At 41.1% G+C, this 17,914-nt stretch overlaps 3 protein-coding genes across 3 annotated transcripts in view; 2 read left to right on the forward strand and 1 right to left on the reverse strand.

The window, feature by feature from the left end:
• tg (thyroglobulin) overlaps nt 1-17,914 on the forward strand; it is a 45,816-nt gene that overhangs the window by 21,486 nt on the left and 6,416 nt on the right. Inside the window, exons 33-40 of the mRNA XM_042085875.1 lie at nt 112-344; nt 594-659; nt 1,081-1,215; nt 1,544-1,708; nt 2,188-2,392; nt 2,534-2,615; nt 2,726-2,873; nt 3,869-4,065. Of these exons, the coding sequence (XP_041941809.1) occupies nt 112-344; nt 594-659; nt 1,081-1,215; nt 1,544-1,708; nt 2,188-2,392; nt 2,534-2,615; nt 2,726-2,873; nt 3,869-4,065 (1,231 nt within the window). The remainder of the gene's footprint in view (nt 1-111; nt 345-593; nt 660-1,080; nt 1,216-1,543; nt 1,709-2,187; nt 2,393-2,533; nt 2,616-2,725; nt 2,874-3,868; nt 4,066-17,914) is intronic.
• Nucleotides 4,377-17,374, reverse strand: LOC121705158 (src-like-adapter). Its single transcript, XM_042085978.1, has 7 exons — nt 17,138-17,374; nt 15,779-15,878; nt 15,367-15,453; nt 15,186-15,283; nt 14,952-15,083; nt 14,551-14,680; nt 4,377-4,787 (listed from the first exon to the last, which is right to left on the reverse strand). Exons 1-7 carry the CDS (start codon nt 17,214-17,216, stop codon nt 4,547-4,549), a joined length of 867 nt encoding a protein of 288 aa, XP_041941912.1. The 5' UTR covers nt 17,217-17,374; the 3' UTR covers nt 4,377-4,546.
• On the forward strand, nt 9,867-13,864 carry LOC121705131. Its single transcript, XM_042085933.1, has 4 exons — nt 9,867-10,907; nt 11,054-11,209; nt 13,003-13,095; nt 13,388-13,864. The coding sequence occupies exons 1-4, from the start codon at nt 9,867-9,869 to the stop codon at nt 13,682-13,684; spliced, it is 1,587 nt and encodes a 528-aa protein (XP_041941867.1). The 3' UTR covers nt 13,685-13,864.

Raw genomic sequence — 17,914 nt, forward strand, 5'->3', positions numbered from 1 at the left:
AGGTGTTGCTTTTAAGCTATTCAATTTTCAGACCAGCGGATGGGGAATGCCAAGGTGAACTGAGGAACCCTCTTTAGTGAAATTTCACCAATTTTTTAAACTCTTCTATAGGTTCTTTGAGTGTGAGCGTCGCTGTGATGAAGACCCATGCTGTCGTGGAATTGGATATGTGAAGGACACGGCGTCATCATCATCATCAGGCTCGGACTTGCTGTGCCTGACACTGAACAGCCTGGGCATTCAGACGTGCGGGGAGACTGACCGCACCAGCTGGAGGGTTCAGGACTGCAGTCCCTCCAAAGTGGAGACTCAGGTGTACCCATTCGGCTGGTACGAAAAACCAGGTGATTGTCAGGTCTGCATGTGTTCTCCAAGCGCTCTTTCCTGCTGTTGTTGACTAGATGACTATAGCATCGCTGAGGCGGACTAGATAACTTACAGGCCTCTAAGTTGAATCTCTCTGCTCCTATCAAGAGAACTTCTAGAAGTTCTGTTCAAAGTGTTTGTGCATTATTGAGTGCATTAGGGTACGAGTTGTTTGTGGACTTGAGTGTGTGAGGTTGTTGTGAGGCTGAGTGGTTTCTCTTCCTCAGTGAACCAGTGGACCAGAAGCCCAAGTCTGTGTCCAGCCTTTGGCCTGCGCTCTCCCTCTAAGAATGGTAAGTGGAAGTGAAAACACGTGACGCAGTTCAGTGTCTGACTTTAGTGCTGCTTTGGTCCAGTCTACCACAGTCCAATGACATTAACTTGTTGTTGTGATAGTCGCTAAAAAACCCGAAGTTACATACTGTAGGGTATGGTCATAAGACTACTGCAAGGCCCAGAAAGTTCATGCAGAAGTGAAGTTCTGCATAATGTTTAGCCTTTGTTAACAGTTACTGGTAAAGCAATGAATGTTTAGTGTCAGTATTGCCTGTTTTTCACAGGTTATTTATATGCTAGGCTTTTCGATACATTTCTCTCCTCTGCTGACTATTTTTGGAACTTGTTTTGCAGAGCCAAAGTTTCACTTTTATGGTGACCAGGTGTCTATACCGTTGTGCCCTGTCATGCTTACATAGTGTTGACCCTCTGTTCTAGTGGCCATGCTGGACTGGAAGCTCCTTGACCCCTCAGCTGTCCTGGTTGACCCGTCTCTCTCCATGTTTGATATTGTGCATATCAGCAAAGACATTGCTGGGGATGCTGACAGGGTGAGAGACTGGTGCCTAGCAGGTGAGATCATTTATATGCGCAATAGAATCCAATGGCCCAGCTTGTACAGTATACATACGTACATGGGCTCTTATGTATAGTATACATGTATGTACTGTTTAGCACTGAATACATTCATGTCGTTGTTTTGTGTTGAAGTAAATATGTAGATGTGTTTCTTCAGCAGTATACTGTATGTGTTAATCAGCAATTCGGATTTGAGGCCCTGAAGACTGTGTGTGTGTGTGTGTGTGTGTGTGTGTGTGTGTGTGTGTGTGTGTGTGTGTGTGTGTGTGTGTGTGTGTGTGTGTGTGTGTGTGTGTGTGTGTGTCCATGGTGTGTTTCTCAGCTTGTGAGGAGAGTGTGTCGTGTGTGGCGGTGTCACTGGAGAACAGGGACTCTTCGTCGCGCTGTGTTCTGTATCCAGACACACACACATGTGTTCCCACTGAGTACGCTCAGGACTGCCGACTTCGCATCAGAGAGCCTGCTTCCCAGGTGTACCTCAGAACAGGTGAGGTCTCTCAGGTCTCTCTCTCTTTCTCTCTCAGACACACACACACACACACACACACATGCAGACCTCCCTCAGGTGTGCATTCTCTACATTCTGTTTGTAACCAGTTGGGGCAAAGTCAGGGAAAAGTGAAACAGACCACCTACCTGTGTCTCATGTTCTTCTCCTTTAAGAGCGTCACATGAGAGTGTCATAGGGTTCACTTCGCCTAGGAAATCCATTGCCTAGACCACTTTTTCCTTGGCTGTCAGATTTAGTAGCTCTGTAATTCTTAAGGAATTCTGAACACTTTTAGCAACAAAGGCCACTTTGCTGGTAATAAAAGCTGAGTTAAACCTCATTTTATGTGTGTGTGTGTGTGTGTGTGTGTGTGTGTGTGTGTGTGTGTGTGTGTGGTGTGTGTGTGTGTGTGTGTGTGTGTGTGTGTGTGTGTGTGTGTGTGTGTGTGTGTGTGTGTGTGTGTGTGTGTGTGTCAGCCCTGAGGCAGGGTGTGCCCACCGTGGTGATCCCTGGCCACGGGCAGCTCCTGGGACAGTCAGTGGTCACAGCTGTGGGTGTCGACAGGAAGAATGTCCTGCAGTTCCTGGGTATCCCATATGCCCAACCACCAATCAATGCACTTCGATTCAGCCCACCTCAGCCAGCTGACTGGACAGAGTCCTGGAATGCAACCTTCCCAAGGTGTGTAATATGTGTTTGTCTGTGTGTGTGTGTGTGTGTGTGTGTGTGTGTGTGTGTGTATGTCACAAACAAGTTTTCTGATATCTCCCATAACATGCATATATTAATGTATTATTTTTGTGTATCTGTGCTATTTCTCAGACCCAGTTGTATCCAGCCTGGAGTGACCTCTGGCACCAGTGAGGACTGCCTGTACCTGAATGTTTTTGTCCCAGCTGGTCTGGTAAGTCAACCTAATACCACCCCAGCAGCAAATTTGGGTACGTACTGTAGAGTCATGCCTTAAAAGTCCAATGAGGATGTGCTGTGCTGTGATGTGATGTGCTTTGACAGAGAGAGGCTCCAGTGTTGGTGTTCTTCCACAACCCCACCTCCACAGACGGACCTGGGCTCTTAGATGGCTCTTACCTGGCCACAGTCGGGAACGTTGTTGTAGTCACGGCCAGTTTTAGGGTGTCAGCCTTTGGGTTCCTCATCCCAGGTACTTACATTTGACCCAGTCAAATAAAGCCACTTCAGTTTTGCAATAGTCAATTATTATTGTTAGTTTCCTGTTCACTGTAACCTTTTAAACCATTTGTTATTTGTTTAATGCTGGAGGCACTATCATGGATTTGACACAAGGGCAATGAAATGCTTTACGACCCACTGTGTACTAACTATAAAACTGCACAATTTGCTGTCTGGAATTCTCCAACTGCACTGCAGCCAGATCAGTGCTCTGTGAGAAAAAGTATTTGGCAGCCACACTGCCTGTAGAGTCCGCCTGACTGCTTTATAGTCCATAACAGAAGCCAAGAAGCCAATAGAAGCTTCAATTGGCAGGGAGGGAATACGGAATATGGATCTTCTTGTTTAAATTAACTCATGGACTGAATGCATGTTATGATAAGGAAGTGATTTTCAGTGTGAGTTCTATACAGTGTTTACATACTGCAAAAAATTAATTCTAACCAAGTGTTATTGATCCTATATTAAGATTAAAAAATCTATTTGGTATTGTTTTTAGTATGAAAAAACGTACCTAGCGCCCTCTCAAAAGATCATTTTGACTTAATTTAAGAAGACTTTAACTTATTTTAAGGAGTCTTATCAAGACAAATTTTCTCACCGCTCTGGCAGACAAATTTGCTTGTTTTTAGGACAAATTTGCTTAATGCACTGGCAGACAAACTTGCTTGTTTTCAAGATGAGATGTCATCAGAAGTCAATTTTTTTTTTTAATTAAGTCAAATGATTTCACAAGAAAGTGCTAGGTAAGTCTCTTTATACTGAAAACAATACCAACTAGTTTTTTTTATCTTGATAGATTAATAACACTTGGTTAGATTTTGTTAGATAAGCAGTTTTTGCAGTGCACTGTAAACATGGCAGACAAAAGGGCAAAGTTATGAGATTATGTCCAGGATATTTTAAACTTTTTTAGCTTTTGAGATGCCATTAAAAGTGTATAATATATCATGTCCTTATGTAAAGGATCAGACAGCCTCCCTGGGAACTATGGGCTCCTGGACCAGATGGCAGCACTGCAGTGGGTCCATAAGAACATCGGTCAGTTTGGGGGTGACCCCAAACGCGTGACACTGGGCGCTGAGAGGAGCGGAGCGGACATCGCCAGCCTCCACCTGACCTCCTCGTCCACTTCTGGCCTGTTCCACAGAGTGCTCCTCATGGTGAGACTGACACCTCCCTCTATTCACACCTCTCTCTCTCTGTCTCTCTCTCTTGCTCTCTTCATCTCTCTCTCCATATCTCTCTCTCCATCTCTCTCTCCCACTCCCTCTCTCTCTCTTTCCCTCTCTCTCCGATCGCTGAGAAACAAATCTGACACTTACTGCTATTGCCGCTGGTCACTGTGATCCCCGCCTTGTACTTTGGTTAACACTTCACACGTATACGTCATAAAAAGGCAAAGTACAATGATACACAACACTTTGCCCACTGAAATAGAAAACAAAAAAACAACATTTTTATATCTCGTTTTATGTGAATATAGTTTGTGTCAAATGGCCTATTCCCATCAAGTGTCTTCTTTTCATTGCATCACTTCAGGTAGTCTTTCTGTCTTGGTCTCAGTCCTCTTATCTTTGAGGTCCACCCACTCTCATCTCCCACTGAGTGATCTCAGGTGTGCTCTCGCTGGCGTAGCGATCCTCACTGGGACAGGCTCTCATAGCTGTCCTCCTCCACAGCCAGCCTGCTCCTCAGGTGGGACTGTTGGAGCACGTACACGGACCGGCCTCTGCGCCGCTTCCAGCTGTAGCGCTTGGTCTCCTGCGCTCCGGCCAGCGATAGATAGGAGCTCACGCTGCTCTGGACCCCGTAGCTGACCCTGGAGTCCGGCTCGCTGCCGCGGCGGCGGCCAGGATCGGCCTCGTCTGGCAACAGCTCCGAGCTGGGGGAGAGTGGTGGTCAGTGACGGCAGTGATCCAACAACAAAAAGAACACATTGCGTTTAAAAAGTGCTTTTCAAGGCATCCAAAGCGCTTTACAGTGAATGGAGAACCTCACTAACCACCACCAATGTGTAGCACCCACCTGGGTAATGCACGGCAGCCATTATGCGCCAGAATGCCCACCATACCCCAGTTTGAGGTTACACTGGGGGACGATTAGGGGGCCAGATTGAATAAACCAGGGTGGGCCCAAATGACATAAGCCAGTGATATTAAAAATAATGCAATGGAGGCTAGTGAGCTTTTCCTTTAATGCTCCAACCATGAGGGAGTGCCTGCTGTTCATAGGCCCACACACTGTAAAAAATGATTTTGAGGTGTTGTAAATGTGATATAGTTATATGTGTATATTATACATACAATGACTACATTCTGTCGTTTGCACTATAATATTAGATAAACTATACTCGATTACCTAATTTTCTTATGTAAACAATACTTGGGACGACACATGTTATTTATTAGTAAACTCCATGCAAGATATATGTAGAATGTGAAAAGTGTCCGGTAAGATATATCCTATTTTTTTAAGTATTCAATAGACATGCGCATTTGACATGAATACACCTGAATCATCCGGCGGCGACGACGTTCTCTCTTTTCTACGCATCTTCACTATGAGGTAAGGTCTTCAATGTGGTATTGCACATTTAATCTCCTACTCATGAAGCTCCAATGTATCATCGCAACTTGCAGAGCAGTAAGTTAGCGTTATGGTCATCATTTGTGTGTCACCGAGGTGTTGATTACTTTTTATACAGTCAATGGTTGAGATTTTGTGGATTGTACTATATTAAACTATCAACCTCTGTAGCACCAGAACCACCGTTATGAACACAAGTGAATTACAGTCCCGCTGTTAATCTTCTAGAATCTACCTGGAAGGTAACGCTAGCTAAATTAACATAGCAGCCATACGTTACACCGTTTTCAGTCGTGGGGGTTGCTAGAGGTTATAACGTTTGAATCTAGCTAATGTGCTAACTTAGTTAACTGACGCGTAGGCTAAGCTTTGCAAATCCCCGCCCTTTATATTATTATTTTTTGACTATTTTAGGTCCTTTGACGGTGTTATGCTGGTGTTATTGCAACATCTAATTTTAGCAATCATTTAAAATCTAAAATCTTAGCAAGCAGCTGGCGCTAGGCTAACTGTAACGTTGCTGTGAAGAGATGTGGGACGTGTTGCTTGCGGTAACGTTAGGCTCTTGTCTCACAACGCAATGAATAGTGACTCAGTGTTTCCAAATAACTTACAGTGGGTCGTTGTTTGTGTCTTTATTACCTTTTACAACACCTAAGCAAGACAAGGACAACACTTTATATTTTAACATGGCAGTGCCGGTGTGTCCGTGGATTTGAGTGTGCCTCAATGGACAATAGAAAGGCAGGGCTGGGAAATGCTCACGAAGCATAGACCGAATACAGCTTCCTTAAAATGTAACTTTGAATATCTGCAGTGATCTGCGGTCTGTTAGTAATGTTTTGCCTGTCCGTTATGTAGGCTAACCTCTACGTTGTATTTTTTCTGTTCGCAGCATTGTAAACGACATGAAGTACGATGACAAGATTGACAACCTAAGGTATGACTTCTAACTGATTATCCAATATCCGTTGCACATAAATACCCTTCAGTCAGTAACCATTCGTGATAAAACTGTCCAACACATATATTTTCAATGAACCAAATACTGATCTTTTTACAGACACACATTCAGGGTCGGAGGTGACATGGAACACATTTGTGAACAATAACGCCTAAACTGGCAATCTCTGATTAGAAAATGAATTGGCATTGCAAAGCATGTGATTTTGCAACAGAAAGAAGAGCAGAATTGTTGAAGCATTATAGACTAAAACATGGACACTGTGGTCGAAACCAATCAATACCATGTCTACATTCTAATTGTCCTTGCTCTTTCAAGACCTGGAGTTCATTACGTAGCCATTTGTCTCGATATCATACGGAATCTACAGCATTGAATCAGTTGAGATCATTTACTTGTCTTGTGTGCCGATCATGTGGTTTCCAAACAGAGAGGCAATATTTTGAGCACATTGGAAGACATCTTAAAAAATTTGAAACTGTCAGTTGTGTATTTCAAGATTGTGATCACACCACAAACATATACAGAACATTTTTCTCTCACAAAAGTAAGAAACATACTCCTCATACACATGGAGATTTCAAGGGGTCAGTTTTTCAGGATAATCAAATGCAGTTATCTGGTGAAGATGAGGAAAATGAAAGCAACTTTGATTCTGTCTTTGTGGAAGAAGAGGATGTAAGAAAGGCAATTAGTGACAGATTTGGATGTCTCTTCCTTAAATTGGAAAGCATTTTCAATGTCTCCAACACATGTTTGAATGACATCATAGAAGAGCTTTATTTCATTACTTCCACTGCTTCAGGCCCAGTTATTAAAGAGATTTTACTAACCACTTTGCAAAAGCATGGATGCACTATTGATGACTCTGTGGTTTCAGAACTGGTGACAAATATTTGCCAGCAAAACCCTGTGAGTTCAGCTTTGGCTGCAGATGGGCCTTTAAGCACATCCTACAAAAGAAGCATCTTCTTGAAGGAACACTTTTCTATCATAGAACCTGTTGAACACATTCTTGATGATCAGGAGCACAAAACCTTTCAGTATGTGCCAGTTTTGCCTGTGCTTTCTCTACTTTTGGACAAAAAAGACATCCAAGATAAGCTCTTCCATAGAGGCAGGACACATTCTGAAGCCGGTTATAGGTCATTTCATGATGGGTCACACTTCAAAGACAATCAGTTCTTATCTACAGATGATACAAAATTGTCACTGATACTTTACGTTGATGATTTTGAAGTTTGTAATCCACTAGGAACGTCACGCAAAAAGCACAAGATCACAGCTGTGTATTGGGTATTGGGAGATATCCCTGCTACTTTGAGATCAACACTCTCCTCTATTTTTCTTGCTGTCCTTTGCAAGGCAGATGATGTGAAACGGTATGGATACTCTAAAGTGCTAGAACCTTTGCTCAAAGATTTGAAAGTTTTGGAAGACGAAGGGGTTTTTGTTCCATGTTTGGGTAAAACCCTCAAAGGCACTGCATTCTGTGTGGTTGCTGACAATCTTGGAGCTCATTCAATTGGGGGGTTCGTCGAAAGCTTTTCTGCATCACATTATTGCCGCTTTTGTACAGCAGAAAGTTCGCAGGTTCAAAGTCATCAAGTTAGTACAGGAATATTCCCTCTTAGAACAAAGCATGACCACAGTCTGCATGTTGAAAAGGCTTTGAACGACTCCACACAAGTCCATTGTTTTGGGGTAAAATCGCAGTGTGCCATCTCTGACAGACTTAGTTTTTTTCATGCGATTTCTGGTTACCCTCCAGATGTTATGCATGACTTGCTTGAGGGAATAGTACCACTGGAACTTGCTCTGTGTCTGAATAGTCTTATCAAGAAGAAGTTTTTCTCTCTTGAGGAGTTAAATCATTCTATCAGACATTTTCCCTACAAATGGTCTGACAAAACGAACTGCCCTCAAGCTGTTCCACTGGACTTAACCTCACGAAGAAGCATAGGAGGCAACGCACATGAGAACTGGTGTTTGTTGCGGATGTTGCCCTTCATGGTTGGCAGAAAAGTACCAGAAGATGACCTTGTGTGGCAGGTTATAATGACTCTTAAAGACATTGTTGAGCTTGTGATGGCTCCAATTCATACACACTACACAATTGGTTGCCTTGACAGTAAGATTGGTGAGCACCGGCACAGATTTAAGGAAGTGTTCCCAGAAGAGAGAATTATTCCCAAGCACCATTTCATCGAGCACTATCCATGGCTCATAACCGCCTTTGGACCTGTAGTGGCTTTGTGGACCATGAGGTTTGAAGGGAAACACAGCTTTTTCAAGAAGATTGTGCGCCAGACTGGTTCCTTCCGAAATATCTTAATGACGATGGCTAAGAAACATCAGTCCATGATTGCATACAATTTCCACGACTCAAATTTTCTGAAGCCAACGCTGTCGGTTTCCAAAATTTCCAGAGTTGCTGTTGAAGTTCTGAGAGAGGAGATTAAAGAGTCCATTGCAAGGAAGTTTCCCACTGAATTGTCTGTGAACATGGCAAATAAAGTGTCAATTCTGGGCACTGACTATGCTGTTGGGATGCTGTTACCTTTTGGACAAACTGGAGGATTGCCTGATTTTGTTGAAATAATTCAGATTATCATTGTGCACGAAGCCCCATTTTTTGTAATGAAGGTATTAAGTGCTTGGTATGATGAACATTTCCGGGCTTTTGAAGTAGAATACACAAGAAGGATAGAAGTCCTTGAACAACCACAGCTGGCTGATGTGTATCCCTTGGCAGCATACAAAGTTGCAGGCAGACAAATGGTGTCTTTAAAACACTTTATTAGCACATCAGAATAGGTAATTGCACACAAATAATTTTATATGACAGAATTACCCTTAAATGTTGAATTAAAACAATATCTAAATGTTTCTGAAAGGGCACATTTGAGCTTGTTGACTGGCCTACTACAGTGCTGTGAAAAAGTATTTTCCCCCTTGCTAAAGTTGACTAAGAAGAGGAATATAAAATCATCTTTTGGAAATTGATCTTAATGCCTTAATTTAAAAGAAATGAGTAAAAATCCAACCTTTAAGGACACCAATTTTCTTTGTGAATTAAGAATGTATCGTAAATAAATAAATAAATGTTCTTCCTTAAAAAATACAGAGGGCATAAGTATTTGTTAATGTGTTACACATTACACAATATGTTAAAGAATTTAACTTTGAAAAGAATGTTTAAGAATTACTCTTTTTAGTAAACTTTAGCAAGGGGGCAAATACTTTTTCACAGCACTGTATATTGTTGTAGTCAGGAGTAACCCTGAGTTGTCTGAGTTAATTGCTGATACAACCTTTAAACTCCAACTCTATTTCAATCATTGACTAACACATTTTTCTTTCTTTTCCCCCCCCCCCCCATCACAGCTGAGTGTATCCAATGCAGCAGGAATGTCTCTGCCAGCCCAGTTACGAGTGGTGATTAAAGATTGTGATGTGAGGAAGCTTACCCTTCCCTCTGGCATTCCTCAAACATTAGAAGCACTTCGTTCAATAATCCTGGAGACATTCCAACTTGATGGGGATTTTTCTCTAATGTATGAAGATAAAGATTTTGGCAATGAATATTTCACTCTGACCTCAACAGAAGATATAAATGACAAGAGCACAATCAAAATCGTCCAAGTAGAGTCCACAGTCACCCTTACCTTCAGCCCTATAGCTGAATCTGACTTGGTGATGAGCTCTACTCCAAGATCATCACATCAAAATTCAGAGGCACAATGCAGTGCAGATGATAGCTTGGCCAGTAGCTCAAGAGACACAGTGATCCTTCCGGATTCTTGCCGATTGGATCCTTGGCCTCTACACTTTGAGATACCCAAGTTTTCACGTGATGTGGAGTTGATTCTGCAAGAGGCAAACAAACAGTACCATATGAATGGTACATCATTCGATGACGCAAGGGTGAAGGCAGCTATTAGGCAGACTTTATCTGATTCAATCTTCCAATATACAGCTTATCCCACGGATCACCACATACTACAAGTTGTTGAAGCGCTTGTGGGGAAGTTTCCATGTCTCAAGGAGCCTGGGTCCTTCTCAGGGATGTATGGCTGGCAGCAAAGTTTAAAAACGAGGATGAGCAACTTCCGACGCATGCTGAAAAGCCGAAACATATCCTGCCCTGAGATTGAGGTGAATTTTTTAAAAAGGAAGGATTCGAGCAACCAGGCCCCGGCAAAAAACATAAAAAGACCAAAAAGGGCAGAAGTTAACTATCTTCCTCCCTTTCCTGTGGGAGAAACAAAGGAGGGTTTGGAGAAAGAGAGACTTGATTTGCTTTATGAGGTAAAGAAGAAACACAACGAAAGAACAATCACAGCCAAAATGGCCAAAACATTTGCAATTCGAAGACTTGAAGTGGTGCATGATGGTCCCTCTGTCCAAGAGTTCATAGAGCGATGGCCTGGCTTATTCCGAGAGGATCAAGTAAGAAAGCTCAATCTATTTATTATGTCTAGTATGAATGTCTTCTTTCCATTTCAGGTTATTTGTTTCTCTGTTTGTTGTTATCAATCCATGCACAAATTCTAAAAAGATTTATTTGGGAGCACTGTGCTTTTTCTCATTTTTAGGTGAAAGAGGAGTTCAGAAGAATCACAGCCATTCCACTTGAGGCGACATTCCTGGGCAAACTTGACCATTACACACCACAGCTTCTCAAAGTGATGAGAGCCAAGGGAGGAGTGGCTGGATCCAAGATTCGTCCTATATTGGATACTCTGTGCCAGGTACTTTTAGTCTCACATACAGTTCATTAATTTATGTTTTCATAATATAATGCTTACTCAGTTACCAGGTAAAAGTTTGGAGACACCTACTCGTACAGTATGTGTTTCTTTTTCAGAGTATTCTGACATTGTAGAATAAAAATGAAAACTTGACACTTTGAGCTGCATAGTTATTTAGTAAGCAAAAATTATTTACAAAGGAAAAATGTTTAATATAGGCTTTTCACAGTAGCCATCATTTGCTGTGATGGCACAGCAAATGATCTCAACCACTATTCTCAGTGGTTGAGAGAATGCCAAAATAGAGATAGATAAAGTATCTATCTATCTATCTATCTATCTATCTATCTATCTATCTCTATTTTGGCATTCTCTCAACCACTGAGAATAGTTTTCTAATATTCTTGAAGGAGTTCCTATGCAGATAGATTGCACTTCCTATGCACTTAGTTAATTAAGTGTTTCTTATGCACAATTATAAATGAAATTTGTTTTATTTAGGCTTTTGATTGAATTTACATTGTTGTTTATTATTGCTATTCCCCTTACACTAACTTTAAATTGTTTAGTGCTAAATTTAACTATTGTATTGTTTTTAATTGTATGTCGTTTTGGACAAATCCCATAACCAAAACCATAACATGTTGAGCACCTGTTGAATGTTTTTTGCTCACTCATGTTAATGGACATTTAGCGTAAGTGGCCATCGTGTGAGTCTGGTTATGATGATGCTAATAGTGAATAATGAAGAAAAATCAGATTCATCAAACATACTTTGCTTTTGCCTGTTAAAAATCAGAAAACGTGTTACATTCTTCAAGCATTGAATTCTTCTAAATAGCCTCTGTTTACTTGTTTACTTTCATGACTTCATCAGACACTATTGGCATCATCATAACCAGCTTTTTGAGATGGTCATCTACAATGCCTCTTAAGCCGCCAACAAGTGCTCAACATTTGTAGGAACTTCTTCAGGATTGTAAGAAAAGCATTCCCAGTGTCTAAATACACTATATTGCCAAAATGAATGGGTCACCTGCCTTGACTCACATATGAATTTAAGTGACATCCCATTCTTAATCCATAGGGTTTAATATGACGTCGGTCCACCCTTTGCAGCTGTAACAGCTTCAACTCTTCTGGGAAGGGTTTCCACAAGGTTTAGGAGTGTGTTTATGGGATTTTTTGACCATTCTTCCAGAAGCGTACTTGTCAGGTCGCACACTGATGTTGTTTGGGGATGGCCGCTTCCTGTTCCAACATGACTGCACCAGTGCACAAAGCAAGGTCCACAAAGACATGGATGACAGAGTTTGGTATGGATGAACTTGACTGGTCTGCACAGAGTCCTGACCTCAACCCAATAGAACACCTTTGGGATGAATTAGAGCGGAGACTGAGAGCCAGTCTCCTCGTCCAACATCAGTGTGTGACCTGACAAATACGCTTCTGGAGGAATGGTCAAAAAATCCCATAAACACACTTCTAAACCTTGTGGAAAACCTTCCCAGAAGAGTTGAAGCTGAATAGCTTAAGTTCATATGTGAGTCAAGGCAAGTGACCCAATACTTTTGGCAATATAGTGTAAGGTTGGTTAGAAGAATGCCAGTAGTGTGAGACAATGTCATCACAGCAAATGTTGGCTGCTTTGAGAAGTCTAACATACAGTATAAAATAATTTGCTCTGTTTTGTTTGTTCACTGCATAACCCTGTGTGTTAGGTCTGTCCAAACTTTGACTGGTATGTTTTATTATGCCATGTATAAATGTGCAAACAATATGTCTCCTAACAGCTCCATAGTATCGACCAACAAAGAGATGCAGTCATCTGCAGCCTCATGGAGTACTTTGGAGAAAACAACGACGAGCTGTTTCTAAAATGCCAGGTATACCCATTTGTAATGATATGGTTATTTCTGTTGACATATTAGACAGCCATTCTTTCTATCTTGTCTATAGAGTGCTGAGTATTTGATACAGTCAGAAAAGAAATGTGGGTGTTGGGGTGTGTGTGTGGGGGGGATAACTCAGTTATCTTGCCAAATGTAAGTTATTCAGTTATCTTAAGGTTTGGCACTAAACTTACTTGGACTTGGAATACCCATTGTTGTGCCATGGATAGTGGAGTATTTCCTTTGTTAATGTAATGTTGTTGTGTTGTGTTTTGCTTTAATCAAGGAGAATGACCGAAGCAGCCAATCTCAAACCATGAAGGTCCTTCTGGTCTACTCTCAAGATGATCCAGTGGATCCAGTGGATGTGGCACTTGTAATCGATGGCACTGAAGTGCTCACTAAACTTGAAAACAAAACAAAGGCATGTATACTGCTGATGGGACTGATATATGCTTTGAATCTTGAGTACCCACCTAAACTGAAGAATACCTTTGATGCTTTTCAGAAGATATTCCTTGAGCTTGAGCCAAAAAGGCTTCTAAATAAGGTGCAAACACTTAGAAACAAATTGCTGACTTAGGATAATGGTTTCGGATACTTCTTTCAGTTCATGGTGTTGCACAAGCACTGAGCTTTTTTTCAGAATAGAATAGAATTACCATTGTAAGCAAGTTTTACTTTATGGCTTTATGGTATGGAGAATGGTTAACCTTTGGAATTTTAAAAATATTTGTGTTTTTTATTTTTAAACTTGAGACTCTTTAATATAAATGTGTAACTTTCCCAGTTGTGGGTGTACTTTGGTACTGACTTAGGATAATGGATTCGGATCCATAATGGATCCCCCCCCCCCCCCCCCCCCCGTCGTCTCTGTTACTAAAATAGAATTACCATTGCAAGCAAGTTTTACTTTATGGCTTTATGGTATGGAGAAAGATGCAATAGTATCTTTAATACAAATTTGTAACTTTCCCAGTTGTGGGTGTACTTTGGTACTTGGTTAATAAAAACCAGTTGTTCTGTAAATTGTGTGGTGTCATTATTACACTATTGTAATGTGTTATATAAATTAACGTTGAAAAAATTCAAAGCATGTTAGGTTTGAGAACAGGAAAAGATGAGTAGATAAGACACAATTTTTAGGGCTTCATTTACATTCAGAAGGCTAGAAAAATATATGTAAAAAATCCTAGTAAGCTTTACGTAATATATTATAGTAAAAGATACTTGGACAATCTGTGTAATCAAAGGTAAACATTTACCTAAAAAAAGTATGTAAAAATTGTGAAATCTTCGTAAGCTTTACGTAATATATTATGGTAAAGGACATTTGGAAAATCTGTGTAATCGAAGGTAAAGATTTACCTAAAAAAAGTAAGTGGAAATTGCTGCCACAATTTTTTTGCGTAAATAGTGTCAGTTATTTTTTACAGTGCAGCTGTTTACCTGTTGACGTATTTCCAGTCAAAGCTGTGTGGGTTGTCCACAGGTGGGGCCGAGTTAAGTTGTGTCCAGGCACAGTCAAATGTCCGCATGCAGGGACCAGTGAGAACACAGCACAGTCCGTCAGCTGTGTCTGTGAGAGGAATAAAGAATGTAGCCTAGAAACCATTCCAACCCAGTTACATTGCCACTCTTTAAACAGATATTTAAAAAGTATAACCCATTTATTAGTATAACCATAATAAGTATAAGTATAAACCATGAATAACCTATATAAGGTTTTTAACAGGACTCTTTCTGTAACTTCATGCCTCTGCAGAGCCTTGGCTAAGGCCATTTTTATAATAAAGAAGAGTACATTGAGTTCCCCCCTGGAGAACCCATGCTGGTGAGCCTGTCTTTACCGGAATAGTGGTTGACCAGGTCCTCTAAGCACTGGAAGGTGAGGCTTGGGGAGATGTAGTACCAGTTATTTGGCAGGCGGTTGATACGGTAATGCTTCACCACTCTGTGTCGGATGGAAAGAGTGTACATGCCTGAAAAAGAAACATAGGCAGTTAGGGCAACACCAGGGAGTTCCCCAGGTTCCTAGAAAACCTCATGGTTCAGTATTGGGGGAACCCAGCATTACAACGCACCTCTTCCACTCTCCCTGATGAGGAAGGAGCCCACTCTGTTGCCAGGGAGACCCAGGAGTTGTTCCGCCTGCACTCGATTCACGCTCTCAAATAGCCATCTGAAAACAGAGAGACAGCCATCATCAGCAAGGTGCTTTTCCACCCGTAACACTGACCCCTCCTCAGGAAATGTTAGACGTACCCGTGGTAAACTTTGGCCACATGGGTCTGGGGAATGTAGTTTTCTTCTTTTGTCAGTAGTGAACGCACCTTCCATCTGTAGCCCTCCCTAGAGAAAGCAACCAATTGAGTGTCAGGGTATGAAATACCATGATCATTTGCAGTTAATTGATTATGTGAGGAGTTTTTGATTTGGTACTTCACATTTGCCACAATGTTTGTCATCTGATATCATGGAATTGTCTTTATACTCTGTGTTCAGATGTAACTTGCATCATGCATTTTCAAATACAGCTTGATCAAAGCCAATCAAGTGATCAAAGCCAAGCACTGCGGCACATGCTGTAGTGTTGACCTCAGTCCTCTTGTGAGGTGGTCAGGGTGTAATGTGATCACAGGCGTTTGTGGTGCACTAGTGTTAAGTAAGTGCTCACTCTGACACCAGTCTGAGCTGCTCTCCGACTCTGAAGATGGGCTCACAGATGTCAGCAGGCGGGTAGTCAGACAGAGTCATCAGCATTACCTGATCCAGATCTGAGTAGAAACAGATAGTCCATGTCATTACCTTTTAAAAACAATATGAATGGATACCACTCTGCCCTTCATTACTGGTGATGGCTATAGCACTCTTTATTGTGTCCTCTATGGTAAAGTGGGTTGGTCATCTTTGACAGAGAAGAGACATAATCATAGGTATCTGTTTATTTACAAAGGTATAGTTGGGAAATTACCAGGTTATATTTCAAACATGCTTGTTTGGAATTCTGGTCCCTATTAGACCAGATCAAATGACTGTTTGATGCTCAAGGTTCCTTGTATCCATTCTGAGTTGGGAAAGTCAGCCTTTTGTTATGGTGCCCCTACTTCCTGAAATAATCTTCAATGTAATATACAAATTAACTCTACTTTCCTATAATCAATTCAGATCTGTAATTATAAACTTTCCTATGTCAAACTGTTTTAAGTACATTTTATTTTATTATTGTTATTTTATTGTTAATATTTGATGTATTCTTATTTTTCCCTTCCTCTTCTACTATGTTATGTAGGTTATCTTATTATTTATTTTATTTTGTTTTATTTATAGGCCTAGGCCTATACTTTTTACAATTATTATACTATATCTTTTGTAAATGAAGGTTGAATGAATGCATGAATGGTTAGTTCTCTTAGATGGGCTAATACTCAAATACATTACAAAGCCAGTATACTATCTTCAAAAATGTGTGCTCATCACTTCCTGAACCCTGGAGTGATCACAGAGATTATCTGTGCAGTGGCTTTCTACCGCATGAGCTAAATATAACTTCAGCCAGCAACACAGCAAAGCAACGCAAACTTTGGGTTGCCATAGTATCTGTTTTCCCAATCTGCTGTAGTTAAAATGATAGGCTTACTTTTAGTGTTACAGTCCACAATAGACTTAGCAACCAACCAAGGTGGATATTTTTGGAAATATTCAGCTGGGACACGACTTCTGGACACTGTTGTTGGTGCTGAAGCTTGAGCAGTTTGTAGATTTTACTTCCGAAGCATTGCTGTATTTTTTTGCTCGTATAATTATGTGGACCACAGGATTTTGGAGTGGTTGCTTTCAAGTGGAAGTTTTATTGGCTACAAGTGTAAGATGCTAAGTTTAGTCAGGTTATGTTGCTCATACATTGTTGAAGAGTTTTTTTTTCTCCAAACAACACACGACAAAAGAAGACACAAATGGCCATTGAACAGTATTCTCCACTCTAAATCATTGAGACCTATCATAATGCAGATTTGACTTCAAGATGTTTTCTTACCTCCAGGGTCACTGTCTAGAGCGGTAGGTCTCTGTTGTCTAGTTGGTGTTAGTCCTGGACGGTTCACAGCATTACCCATATCTGACCAAAAAACCTCATCAAATCAGCCAATATCCCAGTGCTGAGATGTGTCTCAACTTCATTCCATGCTTCAGATGTTCATTCCGCCACCATAATCTTTTCATATCTGAGTAGCCCTCTTTCGCAACACTCCCTTTAGCGAGCACCAACGTACGTAATGTAACGTCTGCAGCAAGTCTTATCAAATAGGGAAGCTGCGTGTGTTTGTGTTTCTCAAACCACATTTTCCACTCCAGAAATTATAGAAATAGGAAGTTGTGTTGAAACAGCACAAAATGCAAATTACTGCACTGCAACTCCATCTGAGTTTATGTACTAGTTTAACCTTGTGTGTGTGTGCTTGCCCTTGTACTTATATTGGAATTTAAAGTTGTTATTCTGTGAATCCGAATACGATGCGTGGGGTTTCAGATCTCTCTTCAAAGGCCTTCAAAACACTTTCTCCTCAAGCTGATCAAGTGTGACAACATCTGTGGAGAATCATTCATGTGTGACCTTTCACCTTTCGTTTGTTTTGGTAAATAGTAAATGGCCTGCATTTATATAGCTTTTTTCCATTCCTCAGAGCACTCAAGCACACAGAGCGCTTTAAAAATGTCATGCCTCACATTTACTCATTCACACAGACATACTCATACACCGATGACTGAGGCTGTCATGCAAGGCACCCACCTGCATAGTGGGAACGGTTTAAGG

Source organism: Alosa sapidissima, chromosome 3 (genome assembly GCF_018492685.1).
Source record: "Alosa sapidissima isolate fAloSap1 chromosome 3, fAloSap1.pri, whole genome shotgun sequence".
In the NCBI taxonomy this organism is placed as follows: Eukaryota; Metazoa; Chordata; class Actinopteri; order Clupeiformes; family Clupeidae; genus Alosa; species Alosa sapidissima.